The 22439-nt window shown below is 36.4% G+C and overlaps 1 protein-coding gene across 6 annotated transcripts in view; it reads left to right on the plus strand.

Moving 5' to 3' along the window:
- PTPN12 (protein tyrosine phosphatase non-receptor type 12) overlaps positions 1-22439 on the plus strand; it is a 115561-nt gene that overhangs the window by 76824 nt on the left and 16298 nt on the right. For 5 of the 6 annotated variants that reach the window (XM_036246173.1, XM_036246168.1, XM_036246167.1 and 2 more), the window contains 4 exons: positions 3225-3291; positions 5337-5414; positions 5515-5613; positions 17290-17375. In XM_036246173.1, the coding sequence (XP_036102066.1) occupies positions 3225-3291; positions 5337-5414; positions 5515-5613; positions 17290-17375 (330 nt within the window). The remainder of the gene's footprint in view (positions 1-3224; positions 3292-5336; positions 5415-5514; positions 5614-17289; positions 17376-22439) is intronic. The other variant, XM_036246169.1, reaches the window with a different exon arrangement.

Below are 22439 nucleotides of genomic sequence, written 5' to 3' on the forward strand. Positions count from 1 at the left end.
GATGTTTCTCTTTTTTCCCCCACTGATTCTCCCTTCCTTCTCCCTCCCTACCCTGTCCCCAGCTTTGCTGTCCATGTGCATTGTTCATGCATGCATGCATATAAGTTCTGTGGTTTATCTCTCCTCCACCACCCCCTCTTCTGGGGATTGTCAGTCTGTACCCCACTTCCACATCTCTAGAACTACCCCATTCTTCAGACTGTTATGTTCATTATATTCCACAAATAAGGGAGATCATATGATACTTGTCTTTCTCTGTTTGGCTTGTTTCGCTTAGGATGCTACTTTCCAGGTCCCTCCATGTCTTCTCAAAGGATACATCTTTCTTTCTTACAGCTGCATAGTACTCCAGTGTGTATATGTACCACAGCTTTTTTTAACCATTCATCATGGACATTTGGGTTGTTTCCAGATCTTAGCAATTGTAAATAGTGCTGCTACAAACATGGGGGTACATATATTCTTTCTGATTGGTGTTTCAGGCTTCTTAGGGTATATTCCTAGAAGTGGGATCACTGGGTCAAATGGAAGTTTAATTTTTAATTTTTTGAGGTAAGACCATCTTGTTTTCCATAGTGGCTGCACCAGTCTGCATTCCCACCAGCAGTGTACTAGAGTCCCCTTTTCTCCACACCCTTGCTAACACTTGTTGTTTGATAATTTGTTGATGCGGGCCATTCTGACAGGTGTGAGGTGATATCTCATTGTTGTTTTAATTTACATCTCTCTGATGATCAGTGATGTTGAGCATTTCTTCATATGTCTCAGCCATTTGTATGTCCTGTTTGGAGAGGTGTCTATTCAGCTCCTCTGCCTATTTTTTAATTGGGTTCTTTGTCTTCCTTTTGTTGAGTTGTATGAACACTCTATATATATATTGGAAATGAACATGAACTCGTTATCTGATATATCATTGGCAGTGATGTTCTCCCATACAGTGGGTAGTCTTTCCATTTTCATGATTGTATCTTTTGCTGTACAGAAGCTTTTGAGTTTGATGTAGTCCCATGTGTTCATTTTCTCCTTTGTTTCTGTTGCCTTAGGTGATGTATCAGTGAAAATTCTGCTGCGTATGATGTCTGAAATTTTGTTGCCTACAGTTTTTTCTAGGATTTTTATCAATTCATGAGTCACATTTAAGTCTTTTATCTATTTTGAGTTTATTCTTATGTATGGTGTACGTTGATGGTCTAGTTTCATTTTTTTGCATGTAGCTTTTCAAATTTTCCAACACCATTTATTAAAGAGGCTGTCTTGATTCCACTGTATGCTCTTGCCACCTTTGTCAAATATTAATTGAGCATATTGCCTTGGGTCCATTCCTGGGTTCTCTGTTCTGTTCCATTGGTCCATATGCCTGTTTTTGTGCCAGTACCAGGCTGTTTTGATTACAGTGGCTTTGTAGTATAACCTGAAATCTGGTAATGTGATCTCTCCTACTTTGTTCTTCTTTTTCAAGATAGCTGTGGCTATTCGAGGTCTTTTTTGGTTCCATGTGAACTTTTGAAATATTTGTTCTAGTTCTGTGAAGTATGTCGTTGGTATTTTGATGAGGATTGCATTGAATCTATAGATTGCTTTGGGTAGTATGGAAATTTTAATGATGTTAATTCTTCCAATCCATGAACAAGGTATGTGCTTCCACTTTTTTATATCTTCCTTTATTTCTTTTTTCAATGACCTGTAGTTTTCTGCGATTAAGTCCTTTATTTCTTTGGTTAAGTTTATTCCTAGGTATCTTAATTTTTTTGCTGCAATGGTAAATGGGTTTGTTTTTTTAGTTTCTCTTTCTGTGAGTTCATCATCGGTGTGTAAGAATGCCATCGATTTCTTGACGTTAATTTTGTATCTTGCTACAGATGTTTCTTCTCCCCCCACCTACTGATACCCCCTCCCTCTCCCTCCCTGCCCTGTCCTCAGCTTTGTTGTTCATGCGTACATGCGTATAAGTTCTGTGATTTATCTCCCCCCCCACCCCTCTTCTGGGGATTGTCAGTCTGTACCCCACTTAGCAGGATAATTTTTAAGCTGATAATTTTATATAGCTAGAGAATGATGTTATAAATATCCAAATGGCCCTTGGCAGAAAAAATGTTCTCCACCTATGATTTGTGATTTATGTCTTTTGTGATATGCTTAGAAATTTCTTGCCTAACACAGTACTTAAAGTTTTGTCTATATTTATTAGTACTTTACAAGTTTTTTAACATTTTATTTTGAGCCCCAGCCCATTTGGCTCAGCAGTTAGAGCGTCGACCCCATGGTCCAAAGAGTTGTGGGTTCAATTCTGGTCAAGGGCATGTACATCGGTTATAGTTCAATGCCTGGCCCTGGTAGGGTCGTGTAGGAGGCATCCAACTGATGTCTCTCTCTCACATGATGTCTCTCTCCCTCCTCCCTTTTTATCCCTCTCTCTCTACATCCCTCCCTTTCTCCCTCCCTTCCTTTCACTCTATCTGAAAATCAATGGAAAAATATCCTCAGGTGAGGCTTTAAAGGGGGGGGGTGCATTTTATTTTGAATCCATCTGTATTTTTTTTATGATTAAGGTATGAGGTAAGAATTCAATTTTTGCTCTTCATTGTTAGCTAACTTATCGGGTGGTCTATTTTTTCCCTTTGGAGTAAAAATGGAGATTCTATCATTATGTAATAAATAGTGTTTCATTTATCTGGTTGTCTATGACTGTAATATTATACTTTTAACCATCAAGTTTTAAATAGATATTATTTAGCCTTAGTAATTCTTGACTCTAAAATCCTAGAAATGTTTTAGAAATATGTGGAATTGACAAATGTATAAGTGGTTTAAAATGAGTATTGATACTGAATATTAAAAGTTTTTAAAAAATCATACTAAGTTGCTTATAATGTAGTTTATCAGGACTTTCTAGACCATGTGTTTAAACAAATTACTTATACTTTGGGGATAAATTTATTTAAGCAAAATATTTTGTTAGACAAGGTTTTCTGAAATAGAATTAGACTTCCAAAGTAAAGACTGCTAGGTATTCTGTGAATCACTTACTGTTAGAAGTTCTTTAAATTTAATAAAAACAAGATCTAAACATTAATGTTAAGGATATTTGCCATGTACATACAGTACTTATATTACTATAAGTAGAATTTTCTCCCTGGTTTTTGCTTCTAAATATTAACATTTTTTATTTTATAGTTTTTAAAATCACTAAAATCAAATTGTATCTTCAAACTTTGTATCCATAGTGCAGGGTGTGGAAGAACAGGTGCCATTTGTGCCATAGATTATACGTGGAATTTATTAAAAGCTGGGGTAAGAATAATTTTTATGTAACTATCCAATTGATGTGTTATGGTTTTCAAATACAATGACTAATTGCACTAATTACAGCATATGTTTTGTTATACATGTTACTTTTTTATACATGTAGCTTTGCTATGTATGAAACACTGATTAGTGAAAAGGTATGATGCTTATTACCTTGAGATGATATACTGGGCAGCAAGGTAAACGTATTGTCACTCATTGGTTCTATGTGAATTAATACAGTAGAGATGTAAACTCTGCGTTGACTTTTCCTAATACGGAATCCTCATAGCTGTTTTATATTTGTTTTAGGTATTAGTACAATTAATTTAGTAAATATTTATGCCTAACTGGAATCATAGTATAGTAGTTAGAAATACTGGTTCTGGAGCCAAACTGCCCAGATTAACATTCTGGTTTTGTCATTTACTAGCTGTGTAATCTTGGCCAAATTACTTAATCTCATTATAACTGTTTCTTTATTTGAAAATGGGAATCGTAGTATTAATTCATAAGAATTAAGTAAACCATTATAAAGTTCCTTATATGTGTGCCATATAGCAAATGCTCAGTTCAGTGTTAGTTTTTATTACTATTGCTGCTATTATTACCACTACTGTTTGCAAAAAATTGTGTTTGGTACTATAGAAGACATTGAGAAAAATAAGACCCTGTCCTCATTAAGGATTTGAAAAACACAATTGTTCTTATTGTATATAGATTTGGTTCATTTGTTGATTCTATAATATATTTGTTTTCTGTGCATTAGGGAAAAGCTTTTAGTTCCTCATAGTTTTATTTTTGATTTGAATAATTTAATTTCTTTTCCTTCTTTTCTCCCTCTGTTCTTTCTATTTCCCCTGCCTTTTGTTATTTTTCACTTTGCTAGGGAATATTTAAAATTTAAGCAGTTTCTCATAAAGCCCTTGGGAATTAAATTTTATTTTTTTATTCCTCAAAACTGTAATCAATCATCTCCTAATACTCAACTGAAAAATTTTAAGTGAATAAAATATAAGTAGGATCTATCACATTTTAACATAAAAGTCAAAGATTAAAATTGGGTTGGGAAGAGGCATTTAAATAAATGCCAGCAAGCAAAATAAACAAACATCTGATCATTTCAAAAGTTAATATATTTTTAACATAGTCCCAATTTGATTCAGTGTGGCTTACCATGAATATAGTCTTGCGGTCTTAGGTTAGGACTCTACGTAAAAATCTTTTGATTTATGTAGAAACTCCCAAGCAGTAAATACGAGAATTGCTCTTAAGACTTCTGTTTTCTGTATCACTTCAAAATATTCATACTGATCACCAAATTCTAGTAGTTTTGCCTCAGAAATGTGCCTGCGATGTTTCTACCTTTTTTTATACTGCTTCAGTAAACCTCTACCAGTTTCTCTTCTATTCAGAATGCCATCTTTCCTGCTTCAAAAGTTGCCTGAATATCAAGTCTGCTCATATCAGAGTTGCCTGTTGCAGTAGTTCTAATTACAAATGTATAAAAGAATTGTCTAGGATAATCAGTCTCCACAGATGTAGCTGAAAGATCTGATTATTTTTACCTAGCTGTCTTAGCCAGTCTTTCTTTACATAGCTAACCAAGGAAACACTGTGATGTGGAATGAGTTTAAACTCTGTTATGTTTCTATAGTACAATCCCAAGTAGCCCACCTTCTCTCTTTCTTTGAATACCTCTCCTTTCAGTCTTAGGTTTTATGCATATCAAGCTTCTCAGTTCTCCAAATAGATTATATTTCCTTCACTTTTCACTCCACATACCAATCAGAGTAAGTCACAGCATCTTTATTCCTATTGCACTGCAGTTCGGCTTGGCTGAACATTTTTTTGTTCACGTATCTGTATCACTAGCTTGACTGTTGAGGATCAAGATTAGCTTTGTGTTTACAATGCCAAGGGATTTCTGATACAAGGTGTAGGTAGTGCTCAGAAAATGTTCAATTAGCCAGCATATATATAAAGTCTGTCTGAACAGCTAAAGACTATTGTTTTTTTTCTGAGTTTATGTATTACAATCTTTGTTTTAGAAAATACCAGAGGAGTTTAATGTATTTAATTTAATACAAGAAATGAGAACACAGAGGCATTCTGCAGTACAAACTAAGGTATAGTTTTTTGTTTCACTTTCTAAACGATATTTTTAGAAATGCCTTTTTGGTTTTTCTTAATGTCTTTCCTTTGTTTATCATTTCATTTTTCTAATAGGAGCAATATGAGCTTGTTCATAGAGCTATTGCTCAACTGTTTGAAAAACAGCTACAACTGTATGAAATTCATGGAATCCAGAAAATTGCTGATGGAGTGGTAGGTGATCTTGGCCTATTAATTTTAGAAAACTTTTACTTTTTACCAAGATATAATATTTAACTTTTTAATTATCATCTTGTGTCTTATCTAACATGAAAGTATTCGTGACAGTTAATATTTTTATTTAGCCTTGATTTTAACTCCTTTCCTTCCTGTTTGAAACTCTCAATTATGATGGATATTTAATAACTCCAATACAAGTTAAATAATCTAAATAAAATATAGTTGGGAAAGTAGTTCTTATGTCAAAAATCATGTAATTCTTTATTGTTTAAAGTGTAAACTTTTAAAAAGTTAGCTGCATTGTTTCATAAACAAGTTTCCAAACCTAAAGAAAGGCTTAAAGAGTTTATTTGAGCCAGTGCTGAGGGCCAGACTTGGAAGGAAAATCTCAGTGCACTGAGAAAATTCTCTGGAAAATGGTAGTTTTGTAGCTTATTTTATATAGTAGACCCAAAGAAGATGTAAAGAAGGTGACATGATATCCATTATCCATTGGTAATAGATTAAGGAGGCAAGAGAAGGTAAAGCAGGGAAATCTCTAGGATTGTATAAAAAGCAAAATGGAGAGGTACATATTTCTTTTACATTGATGGATGCAGGATAGTTAACATTTAATATACATAGTTTGCAGAGGTATGCAGATAAAAAAATAATAATGAGGAATGTTGGGGTTGTCTTTTGCCAGTATTGGGGTGTTTATCGCTAGAGGTAAGAAGAAGAAGAGATCATTGTGACATTTTAAGTATGTTGTCCTAGATACACAAAACAACGTATAGAGCTTGCTCAAGGTAAAAATTAATCTATCACATAGGCCTGGGACCTGATCAAAACATTTCCATGGTACTACCTTTAGTTACTGAGCTTGTTAGGCCTGCTAGGTAGTATCCTGAGCTTGTTGGATCTGCCAGGTAGCCAGCCCCCTTTTCCTTCACAGTTCTCTCTCCTCCTTGCCACCCCAACCTAAGTAATGTAAGTTGATTCTACATGAATTTTATTTTGTTCTTGGTCATGATGAAATAAAGTTTGTAGTTACTTGCACATGCTTTTTTATTAATTAGACGTATAGGGCCACAATTGAGTCCCCTTTTTTTTTAATCCTCACCTGAGGACATTTTCCCATTTTTTTGTTCAGGTAGAGTGGGAGGGAGAGAGAGGAACAGAGAGAGAGAGAGAAACATCGATGTGAAAGGGACACATCGAGTGGCTGCCACCCGCACGACCGACCAGGGCCGGGGACAAACCGCAACCGAGGTACATGCCCTTAGCGGGAACCGAACCCGGGTCTCTCCGGACCGCAGGCTGACGCTCTAACCGCTGAGCCAAACCGGCCAGGGCTGAGTCCCTTTTTATCATGATTTAATTCAATGTCATTTTAGCCTTAAAAGATATTACTGGAGCCCTGGCCAGTGTGGTTCAGTGGTTAAAGCATCAGCCCATGCACCAAAGGGTTTCGGATTTGATTCCCCATCAAGGGCACGTACCTGATTGTAGGTTTGATTTCCAGCCCTGGTCAGGATGCTTGCGGGAGGCAACCAGTTGATGTGTTACTCTCATTATCAATGTGTCGTCCCCCCCCCCCCCCCCCCACACACACACACACACACTGCCCAGGTCGTGGGCCCAGTCTCTAGTGGGAACATGCAGGAGGTGGCCAATTGATGTTCTCTCTCATTGATGTTTCTGTCTCTTTCTCTCCCTCTTCCTTCCTCTCTCTGTAAAATCAATAAAGAAAAAATATTGATTAAAAAGAAAACATATCTTTGGTGAGGATTTAAAAATTTAAAATAAATGAAGATAAATTTTATAAAAAATTTTATTGGCTATTCAAACTTTTGACCTGATAAAAATGTGTATTCTTATATTGTTCTCATTTATGCCTGTTTTGTAACTAGTTCTCTTATTTCCTCTCTTTATATAATCACCTTGTCCTTGTAGATACTAGGCTATTTTTTAGTAAAGTTTTTTTTACGTCTTTGTCACTGAAACTTGAGCTATCACATGATAAAACCAACTTAACTCCAATTATTGAGAGGAAATGAATTGCAAAATCTGTAACCTTGTTTTCCTTTTTTCTCTTTATGGTTTTGGCAGTTTCTCAGACTATTTGTTTGAAATATCTTGGTTTTACAAATGAGAGATTTGTTATCAAATGCTGATCTCAGTGTGTTACGATAATCTAACATTGATCCATGAGTTTTAGGGACTGTGTGTTTCCTTTATTAGCCAAGTGAAAATTTCAAAATTTTAAGGTTTGTTTATGTGACCGCATTCTTATTTCCTTCATTTTAACATAGGAATGATTGTGCAACTAAGCCTCATATATTGCCATCACTTTTTCACTTTAGTTTAATTAAAGCCTGTTATAACCCATGCTGAATGTAGACAAATATATATATATATATATATTTTTATCCTCACCCAAGGGCACTTTTCCATATTTTGTTCAGATAGAGTGGGAGGGAGAGAGAGAAACATCGACGTGAAAGGTACACATCGAGTGGTTTGCCACCTGCACGACCCAACGAGGGCCGGAGACAACCTGCATCCGAGGTACATGCCCTTAGTGGAAACCGAACTTGGTCTCTCTGGACTGCAGGCCGATGCTCTAACCGCTGAGCAAAACTGGCCAGGTCATGAATGTAAACAAATATTTAGAATATAGAATAGAATGCTAATATGTTATTATATATATTCATACCTAAATTGAGATTCACTTAGTATTTCAAAAAGTTTAGTAGGCTGTGCATTTGTCTTTAAACTTTATTTTTCCATAAATGCAATATTAATTTTAAGATTTTTATACTAAAGTTTTTTATACCACAGAAATTCAGATGTTTTAGACTATCATTTCCTTAGTATATAGAAGTGAAAAATACTCTAACCATCACTTTTTCCTTTTATTTAGTTATTAGGGTGACACTGGTTAACAAAATTTTACAGGTTTCAGAAACGGCCGAAGTGCCCATTAGTAGATGAGTGGATACAAAAGCTCTGGTACATTTACACAATGGAATACTATTCGGCTCTAAAAAGGAAGGAACTCTTATCTTTTGCAGCAGGATGGACCTGGAAAGTATTATGCTAAATGGAATAAGCCAGTCATGGAAAAACAAATACCATATTTTCTCACTTATATGTGGAATCTAATGAACAAAATAAACTGACGAACAAAACAGAACCAGAGGCATAGATACATGGTACAGACTGACAGATGTCAGAGGGAGGTGTGTAGTGGACCGAATGAAGGAAGGTGAAGAGATTGATTAGCGAAAGAACATATATGCAATAGCCCATGGGCACAGACAACAGTGTGGTGAAGGCCAGAGAGAGGAGGGTGGGGTCTGGGTAGAGGGGTGCAAATTAGGGGAAAATGGGGGACGTCGGTAATGTCAGCAATTAAAATATAATTTAAAAGTTATGCGTTTCAAGTGCACAAGTCCACAACACGTGATCTGTACATTGTATTGTGTGTTCACCAAAAGTTTTCTTTCATCACCATTCATCCTCCCAAACCCTCCTGCACCATTACAGTTTTTTTTTTTTTTTATCATCCTCACCCGAGGACATTTTTCCATTTTTTGTTCAGGTAGAGTGGGAGGGAGAGAGAGGAACAGAGAGAGAGAGAGAAACATTGATGTGAAAGGGACACATCGAGTGGTTGCCACCCGCACAACCAACCAGGGCCGGGGACAAACTGCAACCAAGGTACGTGCCCTTAGCGGGAACTGAACCCGGGTCTCTCCGGACCGCAGGCTGATGCTCTAACCGCTGAGCCAAACCGGCCAGGGCCCATTACAGTTTTAATCATATGTAACTTTTTTTTTTTAATCCTCACCTGAGGACAGTTTTCCATTTTTTTGTTCAGACAGAGTGGGAGGGAAAGAGAGGAAGGGAGAGAGAGTGAGAAACATCGACGTGAAGGGACACATCGAGTGGCTGCCACCCGCACGACCAACCAGGGCCGGGGACAAACTGCAACCAGGGTACGCACCCTTAGCGGGAACCGAACCTGGGTCTCTCTGGACAGCAGGCTGGCACTCTAACCGCTGAGCCAAACTGGCCAGGGCTAGAAAATTTTTTAAATTTATTTTTGATTGAGCTATAATCTACACGTAAGACTAGATTAGTTTTCAGCGTACAACATAGTGATTCGATATTTGTAGATATTGTAAAATGATCACCAAAATAAGTCTAGTTAACATCCGTTACCACACATAGCAAAAAAATGTTTTTTCTCTTATGAGGACAACTTTTAAGATTTATTCTGTAAGGAACTTTCAAATATATAGTACAGATCATTAACTATAGTCACTATGTGTACATTATACCCCATGACTACTTATTTATTTAATCCTCTCACAAGGGTATGTTTACTGATTTTTAGAGAGAGAGGAAAAGAGAGAGACAGAGAAAAACATTGACATGAGAGAGAAACATCGATTGGCTTACCTCCTGTATGTGGCGCTACCAGGGATCAAACCCATAGCCTAGGTGTGTGCCCTGACCAGGAATTGAAGCTGCAGCAACTTTTCGGTGTACAGGACGATGCTGAGCCACCTGGCCAGGGTCTCATGACTTACTTTATAGCCGGAGATTTTCACCTTTGCGACCCCCTTTCATCTGTTTTGCTTACCTCCCATTCCGGCCTCTGGCAAGCACCAGTCTGTTCTCTATATCTCTGAGTTTGGATTTGTCCTTTTGTTTTTAGATTCCCAATATAAGTGAGACCATACAATATTTGTCTTTCTCTGTCTGATTTATTTCACTTAGTATTGATGCCATCAAGGTCCATCCATGTTGTTGCAAATGGCAAGGTTTCTTTATTTTTTATGGCTAAATAGTATTTAATATATGTGTAGAGCACCTTTACTTGATCCATTCATCCACTGATAAACACATAGGTTGCTTCTGTGATTTGACTATTGTAAATGATGCAGTGAACACGGGTGCATATATCTTTTTGATTTAGTGTCTCTTTTTCTTGGGTAAATATGCAGGAGTGGAAATGGTAGATCTATTTTTAATTTTTTGAGAACTCCCCATAATGTTTTCCATAGTGGTTGCACCAATCTACGTTCCTACCAATAGTGCACAAGGATTCCCTTTGTGCCACATCCTTTCTAACACTTGTTATTTATTTATTTTTTAAAATAATAACCATTATAACATCTTTTATTGTGATTTAGATTTGCACTTCCCTGATGAAGAGTGATGCTGAGCACCTTTTCATGTACCTATTGGCCATCTGTATGTCTTTAGGAAAATGTCTATTCAGATTCTCTGTCCGATTTTTAATGGGATTTTCAATTTTATTTATTAATTTTTTGCTACTGAGTTGTAAGAGTTTATATATTCTGGATATTAAGACTTTATCAGATAGATGATTTGAAAATGTTTTCTCCCATTTGGTGGGTTGCCTTTTCATTTTGTTGATACCTTCCTTAGCTGTGTAGGTGCTTTTTTGTTTAATGTATCTTTTTAGTTTTTTGCTTACCTTTTCTAGAAAGAATTTTAATGCAGTGTTCGATGTTGTATTTTTGTTTTTTTATCCTCACCCGAGGACATTTTTCCATTTTTTTTTTGTTCAGATAGAGGGCGGAAGAGAGAGAGAGAGAGAGAGAAACATTGATGTGAAAGGGACACATCAAGTGGCTGCCACTTTTATGACCAACCAGGGCCGGGGACAAACTGCAACCGAAGTACGTGCCCCTAGGGGGGGGAAGCGAACCCATGTCTCTCTGGACCGCAGGCCGATGCTCTAACCGCTGAGCAAAACTGGCCAGGGCGTATCTTTAAAACTTTTAAACTATATTTAAATAATCTCCAGAGAATATGTAATAAATATTGAATTGCTCTTACACTTCATTTTCTCATTACCTGATTTGGGGATGGGGTTATCTATAAATTAAGCTTCCTTTTTACTAGATTGAACTCTACAGTAGGATTATAATATTATTATAGATTGGTTTTGTCTAATAGGTCGGTCGGAGGTTTACAAATGGCTAAGGAATATAAGAAAAATCTCACATTGTATGAAATGAGATAAAATAATACCCAATAGCAGATCAGTGGTTACTTCAAACCTACTTTCTTATCTCATTGCTGGTACATAGAATATACACACAAAATGTCTGCTATAACTGAACTGAAAATGTTCAACTGTCCCGGCATTTTGTTAAGCTGACAAGGTTACTGCTGAATTTTTCCATTTGGACAGATGGGTTTTCCTATTTTGCATAATGGAAAACAGTTTTCTGTAAAATCCATTCTGAGGCCTGGCTGGTGTGGCTCAGTGGTTGAGGATTGACCCCTGCACCAGAAGGTCACCAGTTCGATTCTGAGTCAGGGCACATGCCTGGGTTGTGGGCCAGATCCCCAAAGGGGGCATGCAGGAGGCAGTTGATGTTCTTTCATCGATATTTCTATCTCCCTTTCCCTTCCTCTCTCTAAAATCAATAAAGAAAAATTATTAAAATGAAATCTATTCTGAGGAAGCTATATCTGATGAGAATAAATATTTCACCTAAGGTTGTGTACCATAATGTATGGCACTATATAGTGTATGTTAAAAAACTCAGTGGATGAATGGATAAAAACTGGAGGGACAAATGGATAGAAGAAATGATAGCTTATCATTTCAGGTAATTTTCTAATATTTTCCTCTTAAGAAATCTTGTTTTCTAAGTACTTTCACATACAGGTGACTGTTCTTATAACATGTTTATATGATTGGGGTCCATGAATCCCATTAGAGAAAATATGTAATCTAAAAAAGGAAAATTATCTTAAAACTGTGTGGTTGAGTAAAATGATTTGAAATAATGTTACTTACCTTTCTGAACCTATGGTGTGAAACACAGTCATAGATCTCCATTTATGTCTCTGACAACTTAATTTAGAGGTAAAATAAATTTTAAAAAGCTCTTAAAACAATCTCTATGTTCCAGAAATACTTTTGTAGAAATTTTAGTTTGAAATGCGAGTCAGCAATTTATGACTCTATAATAAAAGCTATTTATTAGAGATATTTATATATTTATTTACTTAATCCTCAGCCGAGGACATTTTTTGATATTTTGTTCAGATAGAATGGGAGGGAGGGAGAGAGAGAAACATTGACATGAAAGAGACACATCGAGTGGTTGCCACCCAAATGACCCAACCGGGGCCGGGGACAAACTGCACCTGAGGTACGTGCCCTTAGCGGGAACCGAACCAGGGTCTCTCTGGACCACAGGCTGACGCTCTAACTGCTGAGCCAAACCGGCCAGGGCTATTGGAGATATTTATAATTAAAATGACTTTCCAGAAAACATTTATTCTGAAATCCAGTACTGTATTACTTGGGGTTTAGTGACACCTCAGTAAGCAAACTGTCTGTATGGTATGCTATGCATGTATTTCTTTTTATCTTGTATATAAACAACACCACTACCAGTTCTCAACACCAGGATTTTCAGTTCTGGAATGATTATACAGTGATACCTCGGTTCTCGAACGCCTCGGATTTCGACCAAATCGGTATTCGACCAGGAGATTCGAGAAACTTTTGTCTTGGAATCCGAACAAATATTTGGAACTCGAACTTCCGAGATGAGCCGAGTTGAGCCGAATGGCGTTCATTCGGCCCAGCGCGCCTTGCTTGCGTCATCAGTGTGAGTGCAGAGAGAGAGTCACGCTTTGTGGAGAGAGTCACGCTTTACACTGAATTTAACCCTTAGACATACTGTACACTTTTATTTCTTGTTGAGACTTATGTTTTTCTACATATTATATACAAATTAGGCCAGTAAATAGGCATTTTCTGGGGCTTGGAACGAATTAATCCAGTTTCCATTATTTCCTATTGGGTTTCATTGCTTCGGTTCTCGAACAATTTGGTTCTCGACCGTCCTCCTGGAACGAATTATGTTCGAGAACCGAGGTATCACTGTATAATAGCAGCAGTAGTTTGTGTTGTGGTCTTTCTGCTGTGTTTGTGTTGTACATTTTAGATGTATTACTGAATTACTCAAATAATGTTCTTTAATTTTAAATCACTTTTTATTTATTTTGTTGATAATATACCCTTAAATATTTGATAATTAGATTTTGATTCTTTCATGACCTTTGATACAGCTCTGTTACGTGGGAAATACTATTACACAGAATAACTTTTGCTAATGTGTAAAGGTAGTCAACAGTTAAATAATAACTTTAGCAAGCTCTGCTTGAAGCAAGAGAATACACTTGAGCCCAGCTGGTGTGGCATGCTCAGTGGTTGAGTGTCAACCCTTGCACCAAGAGGTCGCCAATTTGATTCCCAGTCAAGGAATATGCCCGGGTTGCTGGCTCGATCTCCAGTGAGGGGTGTGGAGGAGGCAGCCGGTAGATGTTTCTCGCTTACATTTCTATTTCCCTCTCCCTTCCTTGTTCTCTAAAAAAATCAATAAAAATATACTGCCTTAATATTTTCAACTTCTTAATGTTCTGACTGTATTCTTAATATTCTGAGATATAACATCTCCTTTCTCTTATTTGGTAGCTTCATAGTACTGATTTGAGCACTTTATGATTTTATTATTAACCCTTTACTTTTTTGTTGTATAATTATCAGATTATACACTTTTTGAAGTACTGTTTTCTTTACATTTTTGTATTCTCTTCAGTGCTTTTTCTTCAGTGCATTTCACATGTAGATCCACAGTGCCTTACCTAACTATTCAGAAATACAAAATGCTTTGAAAACCTAAAGTTGTTTTCCTGTGTGTGTGTTTGGTATTATACTCATTTGGCAGCAAAACCTGACTTTACCTGACATGAGGCTGCTATTCATATTGTACTATAAAAATTGCTGTGTTTTTGTAGGTTAGAAACAGTTTGATAGATGCAGTTTTACATGGTTCACCCTTCATCTTTATTTAAACCTATTTAATGTGAATATTTACAGATTTTGGTAGAAAAATAATGTGTTATGGGAATGTGATTGTGTACTTAACAGGATAATAAATGAATCATTAATAAGACAAAGGTATCTTTATGACACAAAGACTCTATAAATTCTGGTCATACCTGAGGATCTAGAAGTGTGGTGACCGCCTGGCCAATGTGGCTCAGTGGTTGAGTGTCGACCCATGCACCAAGAGGTCACTGGTTCAATTCCCGGTCAGCGCACATGCCCGGGTTGTGGACCCAATCCCCAGTGGGGGACATGCAGGAGGCGGCCAGTCAATGTTCTCTCATCGATGTTTCTATTTTTTTCCCTCTCACTTTCTCTCTCTCTAAATTCAGTAAAGAAAAATTTTTTTAAAAAATAAATAAAAGTGTAGTGACCAAAAGTCCTGATATATCTTAGACAGTACCAGTTTATACTTTTTTTCTAAGTATAATAATTAATAATTCTTCCCCTTTCATTCTCAAGAGTCCAGACTTGGGTAATAAATTATGTGTTCACCCTACCTATAGCAGATAGCCCTGTAACAGGTGCCTCTGTTATGGTAAGTGGCTTTAATTAAGAATGATAACATTCAGTCTCATGATGTAACTCTTTTATTCTGATCAGAGTAAGATGCATAATAAGATAACGTAAAACTCTTCTAATATATCTGATTATATATCAGGAGACAGGGCATACTAGAAATTGATGGAAAGTTGAGATCTCTATTTTCTTTAGTGAGAAGAAGTGATAAAAAAGGGCATTGGCACCCAGCTGGTGTGGCTTAGTGGATTGAGCGTCATCCCGTGCACCAAGAGGTCACCTGTTTGATTCCCAGTCAAGGAATATGCCTGGGTTATTGGCTCAATCCCCAGTGAGGGGTGTACAGGAGGCAACTGGTAGATGTTTTTCTCTCACATTGATGTTTCTATTTCCCTCTCCCTTCCTTGTTTTCTAAAAAAAAATCAATAAAAACCTATTTAAGAAAAAGGAAAAAAAGGACACTGGCAAGAAACAGTTATAAAGACAAAGTGACCGCCATGATGGCCATAGTAGAAATGCCTTTTGATTATAAAAAAAAAAGGTAACTACAGCCCTGGCCGGTTTGGCTCAGCGGTTAGAGCATCGGCCTGTGGTCCTGAGAGACCCGGGTTCGGTTCCCGCTAAGGGCACGTGCCTCGGTTGCAGTTTGTCCCCGGCCCTGGTCGGTCGTGCGGGTGGCAGCCACTCGATGTGTCCCTTTCACATCAATGTTTTTCTCTCTCTCCCCCCCACTCTACCTGAACAAAAAATGGAAAAGTGTCCTTGGGTGAGGATAAAAAAAAAAAAAAAAAGGTAACTACAGTTTCCAAGTTCCTTAATTGATCGTAGTATATGAGTATATGCAAAAATTGCTTTTTTCCCCACTAAAATTACCTGAGGTGTAGCCTGGCTGGTGTGGCTCAGTGGCTGAGCACTGACCCATGCACCAAGACGTCACCGGTTTAATTCCTGGTCAAGGCACATGCCCAGGTTGTGAGCCCAATCCCCAGTGAGGGGCATGCAGTCGATGTTTTCTCTCATTGATGTTTCTATCTCTCTCTCCCTTTCTAAAATCAATGAAAAAGAAAAAATTTTTTTTAAATTATCTGAGGTGTAGGTAAAGGTGGAAAATAATTCTTGTCTACTCATTGGTCCAGAATTAACATAGCATAGCTGGATAAAAATGAGGTATTCCTGAGACTAAAACTAATTCAAGGCAAGGTTTTATATAATAATTTCATATCTTTTCATAATTCTAAACACAATAGAAGATTCTTTTTTTTTTTTTTTTAATCCTCACCCGAGGATATTTTTCCATTTTTTGTACAGATAGAGTGGGAGGGAGAGAGAGGAAGGGAGAGAGAGTGAGAAACATCGACGTGAAGGGACACATCGAGTGGCTGTCACCCGCACGACCAACCAGGGCCGGGGACAAACTGCAACCGAAGTACGTGCCCTTAGCGGGAACCGAACCCGGGTCTCTCCGTACCACAGGCCAACGCTCTAACCGCTGAGCCAAACTGGCCAGGGCACAATAGAAGATTCTTATAGCTGTATTGACACTGGAGCATCTTTGTTAATGATATCCCTAGTCATTATGACCAGCGCGAACTTGAGGATATTCCTGAATGGGTTCTCCCTGCCTTTTTGGTGTCCATTTGGTCAAACAGTGATATAGGGGTAACTGTATACACTATTGGAGTAGGTCACTCCATAGTGACAGGGAGGATAGGACAAAGAATGATTAAAGTGAGTTCTGGGGCTTGTTTAATGAAAGTAGCAATAGGGGTCCAAAACAGGTTGGGAAAATTGAAGTATATAAGCCTTATTTTGTTGGCTTTTCCCCTCTCTCTGCATATTAAGTTTCTTAGTGTAGTGATGCCTTTAAAAAGCTATCTTCTTTGGTCTTTATTTTCTTAGGAAATCTGTTTTGTTTTTGTTGTTGGTTGTTTTTTTGTTTTTTGTTTTTTTTGATGCCAAAACCTATCTTTTCACAGTAGCACTTGAAATATGTTGAAATGCTGCTATACACAATTGATTTTTCAGTAACTGGGAGATGGGCTGGATTTTGATAGTCCCTCAGGCTACAATATGGAAAATATAAGACCCATTTTGTTACTTGGTAAAATCGATATTTGAAAAATTCAAAAGCCCAGAAACAATTTATTTGAAGTATGAGGAAAGCAATTTATTTTTCTCCTAATTTTAATGAAACATTTTTTCTTTCTTGGCAGAATGAAATTAACACTGAAGATATGGTCAGCTCCATAGATCCTGACAGACAAGATTCTCCTCCTCCAAAACCACCAAGGACCCGCAGGTAATTGTATGTCGTATTTTCTTTGTAAGGATGCTTTTATTTTACTCACTGTTAATTAAAAAAACAAATTCTGAATATATCTTAAGTTTTCTTTATTACATTTATCATTCTTTTATTGAGGATATAGCATATATATGATAATTTGTTACTGGTGTACTACATAACTTTTATTTCACTTTGATAAAATTTCATAGTATACTGTATTAAGAACACTAAGCATAGTAACCATGAACTGATGATAGCTCATGTTTTGGTATGTGGTACAAGTAAAATTTAAAATATTCTAAAGATTACAATTTCTCTCAATGACTATATAGGTAATCCGATTGCCAAAAACTGTATGCAAATTAAAGAAGTTATATGAAGTTGTTTTATAACATTACTAGCAAAGATGAGTTTATTACTCTGCAGATTTTCTTACTTTCATACTGAGCTCATTTATTTTTTAGTTTTATTTTTCAATTATAGTTGGCATTGAATATTATTTTATATTAGTTTCAGGTGTAAATGATTCCCTTGATAATTCTACCCATCTGGCACCATACATAATTATTATAAGCTCATTTATAGTAGTAGTTAAAATCAACATATATTTCTGTCTTCTTTTTACCTCCCTTCTCTTTGAGGATAGCTTCTAAGTCGATTATGTGGTAGTATGGAAAAGGTATATACAGAGTCAGATTTAGTTTTAAATCCTTTTCATCCATTTACTAGCTTTCAGGTCATGAGTAAGGTACTTAACTTAATTGATCATTGGGAGTTTTCTCTTTAAGTATTGTCCTAAGGTTTTAATTAAATAAAATATGTGGAGTTACTGTCAGGTTACTGAATTATTTTTAAAAGGAGGCACAGTAGGAGATCTGTAATAAAACTATGAGAATTACTTAAACAGTGTTTTGTCTCGGGCACATATCTGCCCAAACTTATTAACCTTTCCTTAGAGTAAGTCTTCTTTTACATAGGGATCACCAGTTATTTCCCCTTAAAAGTTTGTTAGAAGTTGACTTATATTGAACGAGATGACTAGGGTTGGGTCTTGGCATTGAGAAACTGTACCTTACTTATCATTCCTCTTGAAAAAAGAAAAAGACTACAGCTATCCTCCATTACTAAGGCAAGATGTGATAGTTATTCTAGTCTCTGGAATGCCTTTTCAGTGCTTCTCTAAGGAAGATCAGGAAGCATATATACATGGGTTTAAGTCTCAGCACTTAAATGCTCATGATGTTAACTGTGCATTAACAAACATTCCCAGTAGTTTTTTCCTATTTGATTTCCACTGTGGTATTTACCTAAATTGGAATTTTAATTTTCTATGGAAGGTAGCCAGTTAAAACCTGTAAACTGTTAGTTTTCCAACTTCTTTGTCCTGCATGTGAGTCCTAAAAGAAACTACACTGGCTGTAAATGAAATAAAGAAACATTTTGCTACTCCAATATCTTTTAATTTGTTTTTTTGAGATCGAGCCAATGTGGAGATTTTCAAGCTGTACACTGACATTTGTGATTTATATGGTTACCTATCTCCAACAATAAATAATGGTAGCGTCTTCCTAATTTTGAAGGGAAAAAAATGAATAAAATGTTCAGAATTTTAAGCCTTTCTCAAGTTTGGCTCCTGTTAATATTCCTTAATAAACAAAAACATAATAAGCAGCAAATGCATATTAACAGAAAAATGTTCATTCAGCTTATAAGATTTTACTTGGAGATATATGCTCATTTTTTTATGTATATGACTTTATATTACATGCTTAGATCATCTTTTTAAAAAAATTTCAGGCAATAGAGTCAAATTGGTAGAATTTCATTGAGTTCCCTGTGACTTCTAGGTTAAGTTGAGTTTTAGAACTATTGTAAATTCTTAACTGAAAATTACAAGAGCATAAGATTAATAAAAAGTAAATATGATGATACACTTTGTTTTTCAGTATGGCTTACAGTAAGTAAGCAAGTTAATTGGTTATTTAGAGTACATGTAATTATTGGAGAAAGATCTAGAGAAGAAAGAGTCATTTTTTGTGTTTTTTTTTAATCCTCATCCGAGGACATTTTTCTATTTTTTGTTCAGACAGAGTGGGAGGGAGAGGGAGAGGGAGAGAGGGAGAGGGAGAGAGAAACATCGACGTGAAAGGGACACATTGAGTGACTGCCTCCCGAACGACCAACCAGGACCGGGGACAAACTGCAACTGAGGTGCGCGCCCTCAGCAGTAACCGAACCCGGGTCTCTCTGGACCGCAGGCTGACGCTCTCACCGCTGAGCCAAACTGGCCAGGACTGTTGTGTTAGATTTAATCAGTCATGTGATTATGGTTTATAAATACTTAATACCTAAGTTACTATAAAGAAAGCAATTTTATAAGTTTATATAAAACATAAACTTGGTTACTCATTTTAAAACTTGATCAAACAAATGTAAATTTTCTTTTTTATAAAGTCCAAATTACTTACTGTGAAATTCTGGGCCTTCATAGTATGGCTTTATCTTGTCATTTTCGCCTTATTTTTTAGTATTTTTCTGTACTTCTTAGGGACCCAAACTGTTGTACTCATTGTTTTTTCTAATACTGGTACAATGCTTAGCATGCAGTAGGTCCTGAATATTTTGTTTTGTTTTTGAAAAGTGAAAAATGACTTCCTCAGAACAGATGAAATCAAGAACAGCATTTACAAAAAGAATGATGCGAATCATATTGTATCTCTTCACTGGAATTTTTTTACATCAGAATATCTAGTAAAAATATGAATGTTGTGAATATAGTGGTAAATCAGTATGTAGCATATATTTTTTCATAACTGAGCTTATCATTTTTGTGCACGTGAAAGTGTTGTAAAAGTGTTTTAAGCCTTGTTTAAACCAACCTTACCTTAAGGAAGGGTAAGAAAAATATCTGTCAGTATAATTATCAATCAAATTTGAGTAGCCACAAAAACCACAAAGGACAAAAAGGAAAGTTTTGGGAGGTGATGGATATGTTTATTATCTTGATTGTGGTGATAGTATCATGGGTGTATGCATATGTCCAAGTTCATGAAATTATATACATTAAATATGTACAGTTTTTGGTATATAAACTATACTTCAATAAAGCTATTTTTAAAAATGTGAGTAGCCACAAATATATGTACTATGTACATATATACATCATGCACAGACTACTGCTTCTAAAAGTACCTATAAAAACATTAGTTAAATAAGGCAGTTTGAACATTTCTCTGGTCCCTTTCTAAACTGTCTGAAATTATAGAGAGGAAATAGTAAAATATGTAAAGATTTTAAAAACAAAAAATTGGAGCAGAGATGGCATCCGATGAGATGTTGACAAAATATTGGAAAGTAAAGAACAAAATGACCAATGAAAAGGGACCTAATAGAACAAAGAAAGCTAAAACTTACTGTTCTATAGGTGGGAAAACCAACCAATAAGAAGCAAGATGATTCTCTTCAAAGAACTCCCAGAGAGGCTCAGAAATTGGAGGTCCCAGTTAAGGCTGTTGTGTAGGATGGGACTGAAAACAAGAAGAGTACTTGAATGTCTCTGTAAAGAGTATTTATAACCCCAGATTCCTTCCATCAATTGAGCAGACAGATGACTGCTTCTCCCATACCTGGGCACACACCGTAGGAGGGGTTTACTCTGGAGTGGTTGAATCAGGGAATCTCTCGATTCAAGGACATCTGGCCTGATTGATGGTGGGGTTGTAGTGTCTTACTGAAAATACATATCTGCATACTGAATGATAAGATCCTCCAGCTCCCTTGCTCCTACCATTTATTTGGCTCCCAGGACACTTGTAGCCACTTCTGGGTTGATAGAATCCCTCTCTTGCAAAACTAACCAGCCCAACAGAGGAAAACTATCATTATTGATGGTTGTAGGCCACCAATGATATTCCAAGGGCTGTGTTCAGTTCCCATGCAGTGAGATGATCACTAAGCCACAAGCCCTCCCTTTACATATAAATACACATCTTCCAGTCATTGTTAATATTTCATTTTCTCTTTTTCAAGATGGAATTTAAGAGGTTAGTTTTTTTATGTATACAGTCCCCCCCCCCATTAATTTATATCCAACACCATTCTGCATTAGCCTCAGAAGCACAGTATGTGGTTAGACTACCATGCACTTTATAGAGTGAACCCAAAGCAGGAATGATCAGACATTTGACAGATCCCCTAACATGAAAGACAGCCCCACATAAAAAGGAACTTGGAGGAAATGGAGACAATACACAGTAGAAGAAAGATGGGGGTGAGGGGTACAGACACTGACCATTTTTTTATGTATTAGGAAATACTGATACCATGAAATAACTGGATGGTAAAAAATAAGCTATTGGAAATAGAGCAAAAATGTTTTAAATTAAACAGAAGGCTAGAAGATATCAAGAAAATCTTCCATGAGTATGAATAAATAGAAAGAGAAAATCAGAGAGTGAGAATATGAAATGGGAGAATCAAACCAGGTCTGTCAAAACAAGTTCACATTCAAAGGAATAGGAATCAAAATTACAAAATTCTAAGGGAAAATGATTTCTAATCTAGAATTATATACCTTTTAAAAAAAGTAATCTCGAAAACATAATACTTAAATATACAAGTCCTCAAAATATTTGCCCCCTATATATAGTTCTTAAGAAGGAGCTAGAGGATATAACCCACCAAAAAAATAAGGGAATATACCTACAAAAAGGAAGATGGGACCTGGGAAACAATAAGAGCACATCAGCTCTGTGCTAGGGAGGCCCATACGAGCAGGAGGCTCAAAGTTTCTAAGAGGGATGCCTATGGTGTTAAGTTACTGTATGTGCTTGATTGAGAGGAGGTGTACAAATCTGCAGGAAAGTTAGAAGAAGGACTGAATTACTGGTGATACATAGAGAACCAAGCCATCAGAAACCCTGATCAGTTAGAGAAAAACAAGAACTTGGATAAGAAATGCAAAATCATGGTATCAGTGGCATGAATAATAACTATAGTCATAGATTGAACTAAACAAAAATTGCAATATTACATACAATTGTAATATTGGAAGATGAAGAAGACACCTAAAAAGATAAT

The sequence above is a fragment of the Molossus molossus genome, unplaced genomic scaffold (genome assembly GCF_014108415.1).
Source record: "Molossus molossus isolate mMolMol1 unplaced genomic scaffold, mMolMol1.p scaffold_m16_p_7, whole genome shotgun sequence".
In the NCBI taxonomy this organism is placed as follows: domain Eukaryota; kingdom Metazoa; phylum Chordata; class Mammalia; order Chiroptera; family Molossidae; genus Molossus; species Molossus molossus.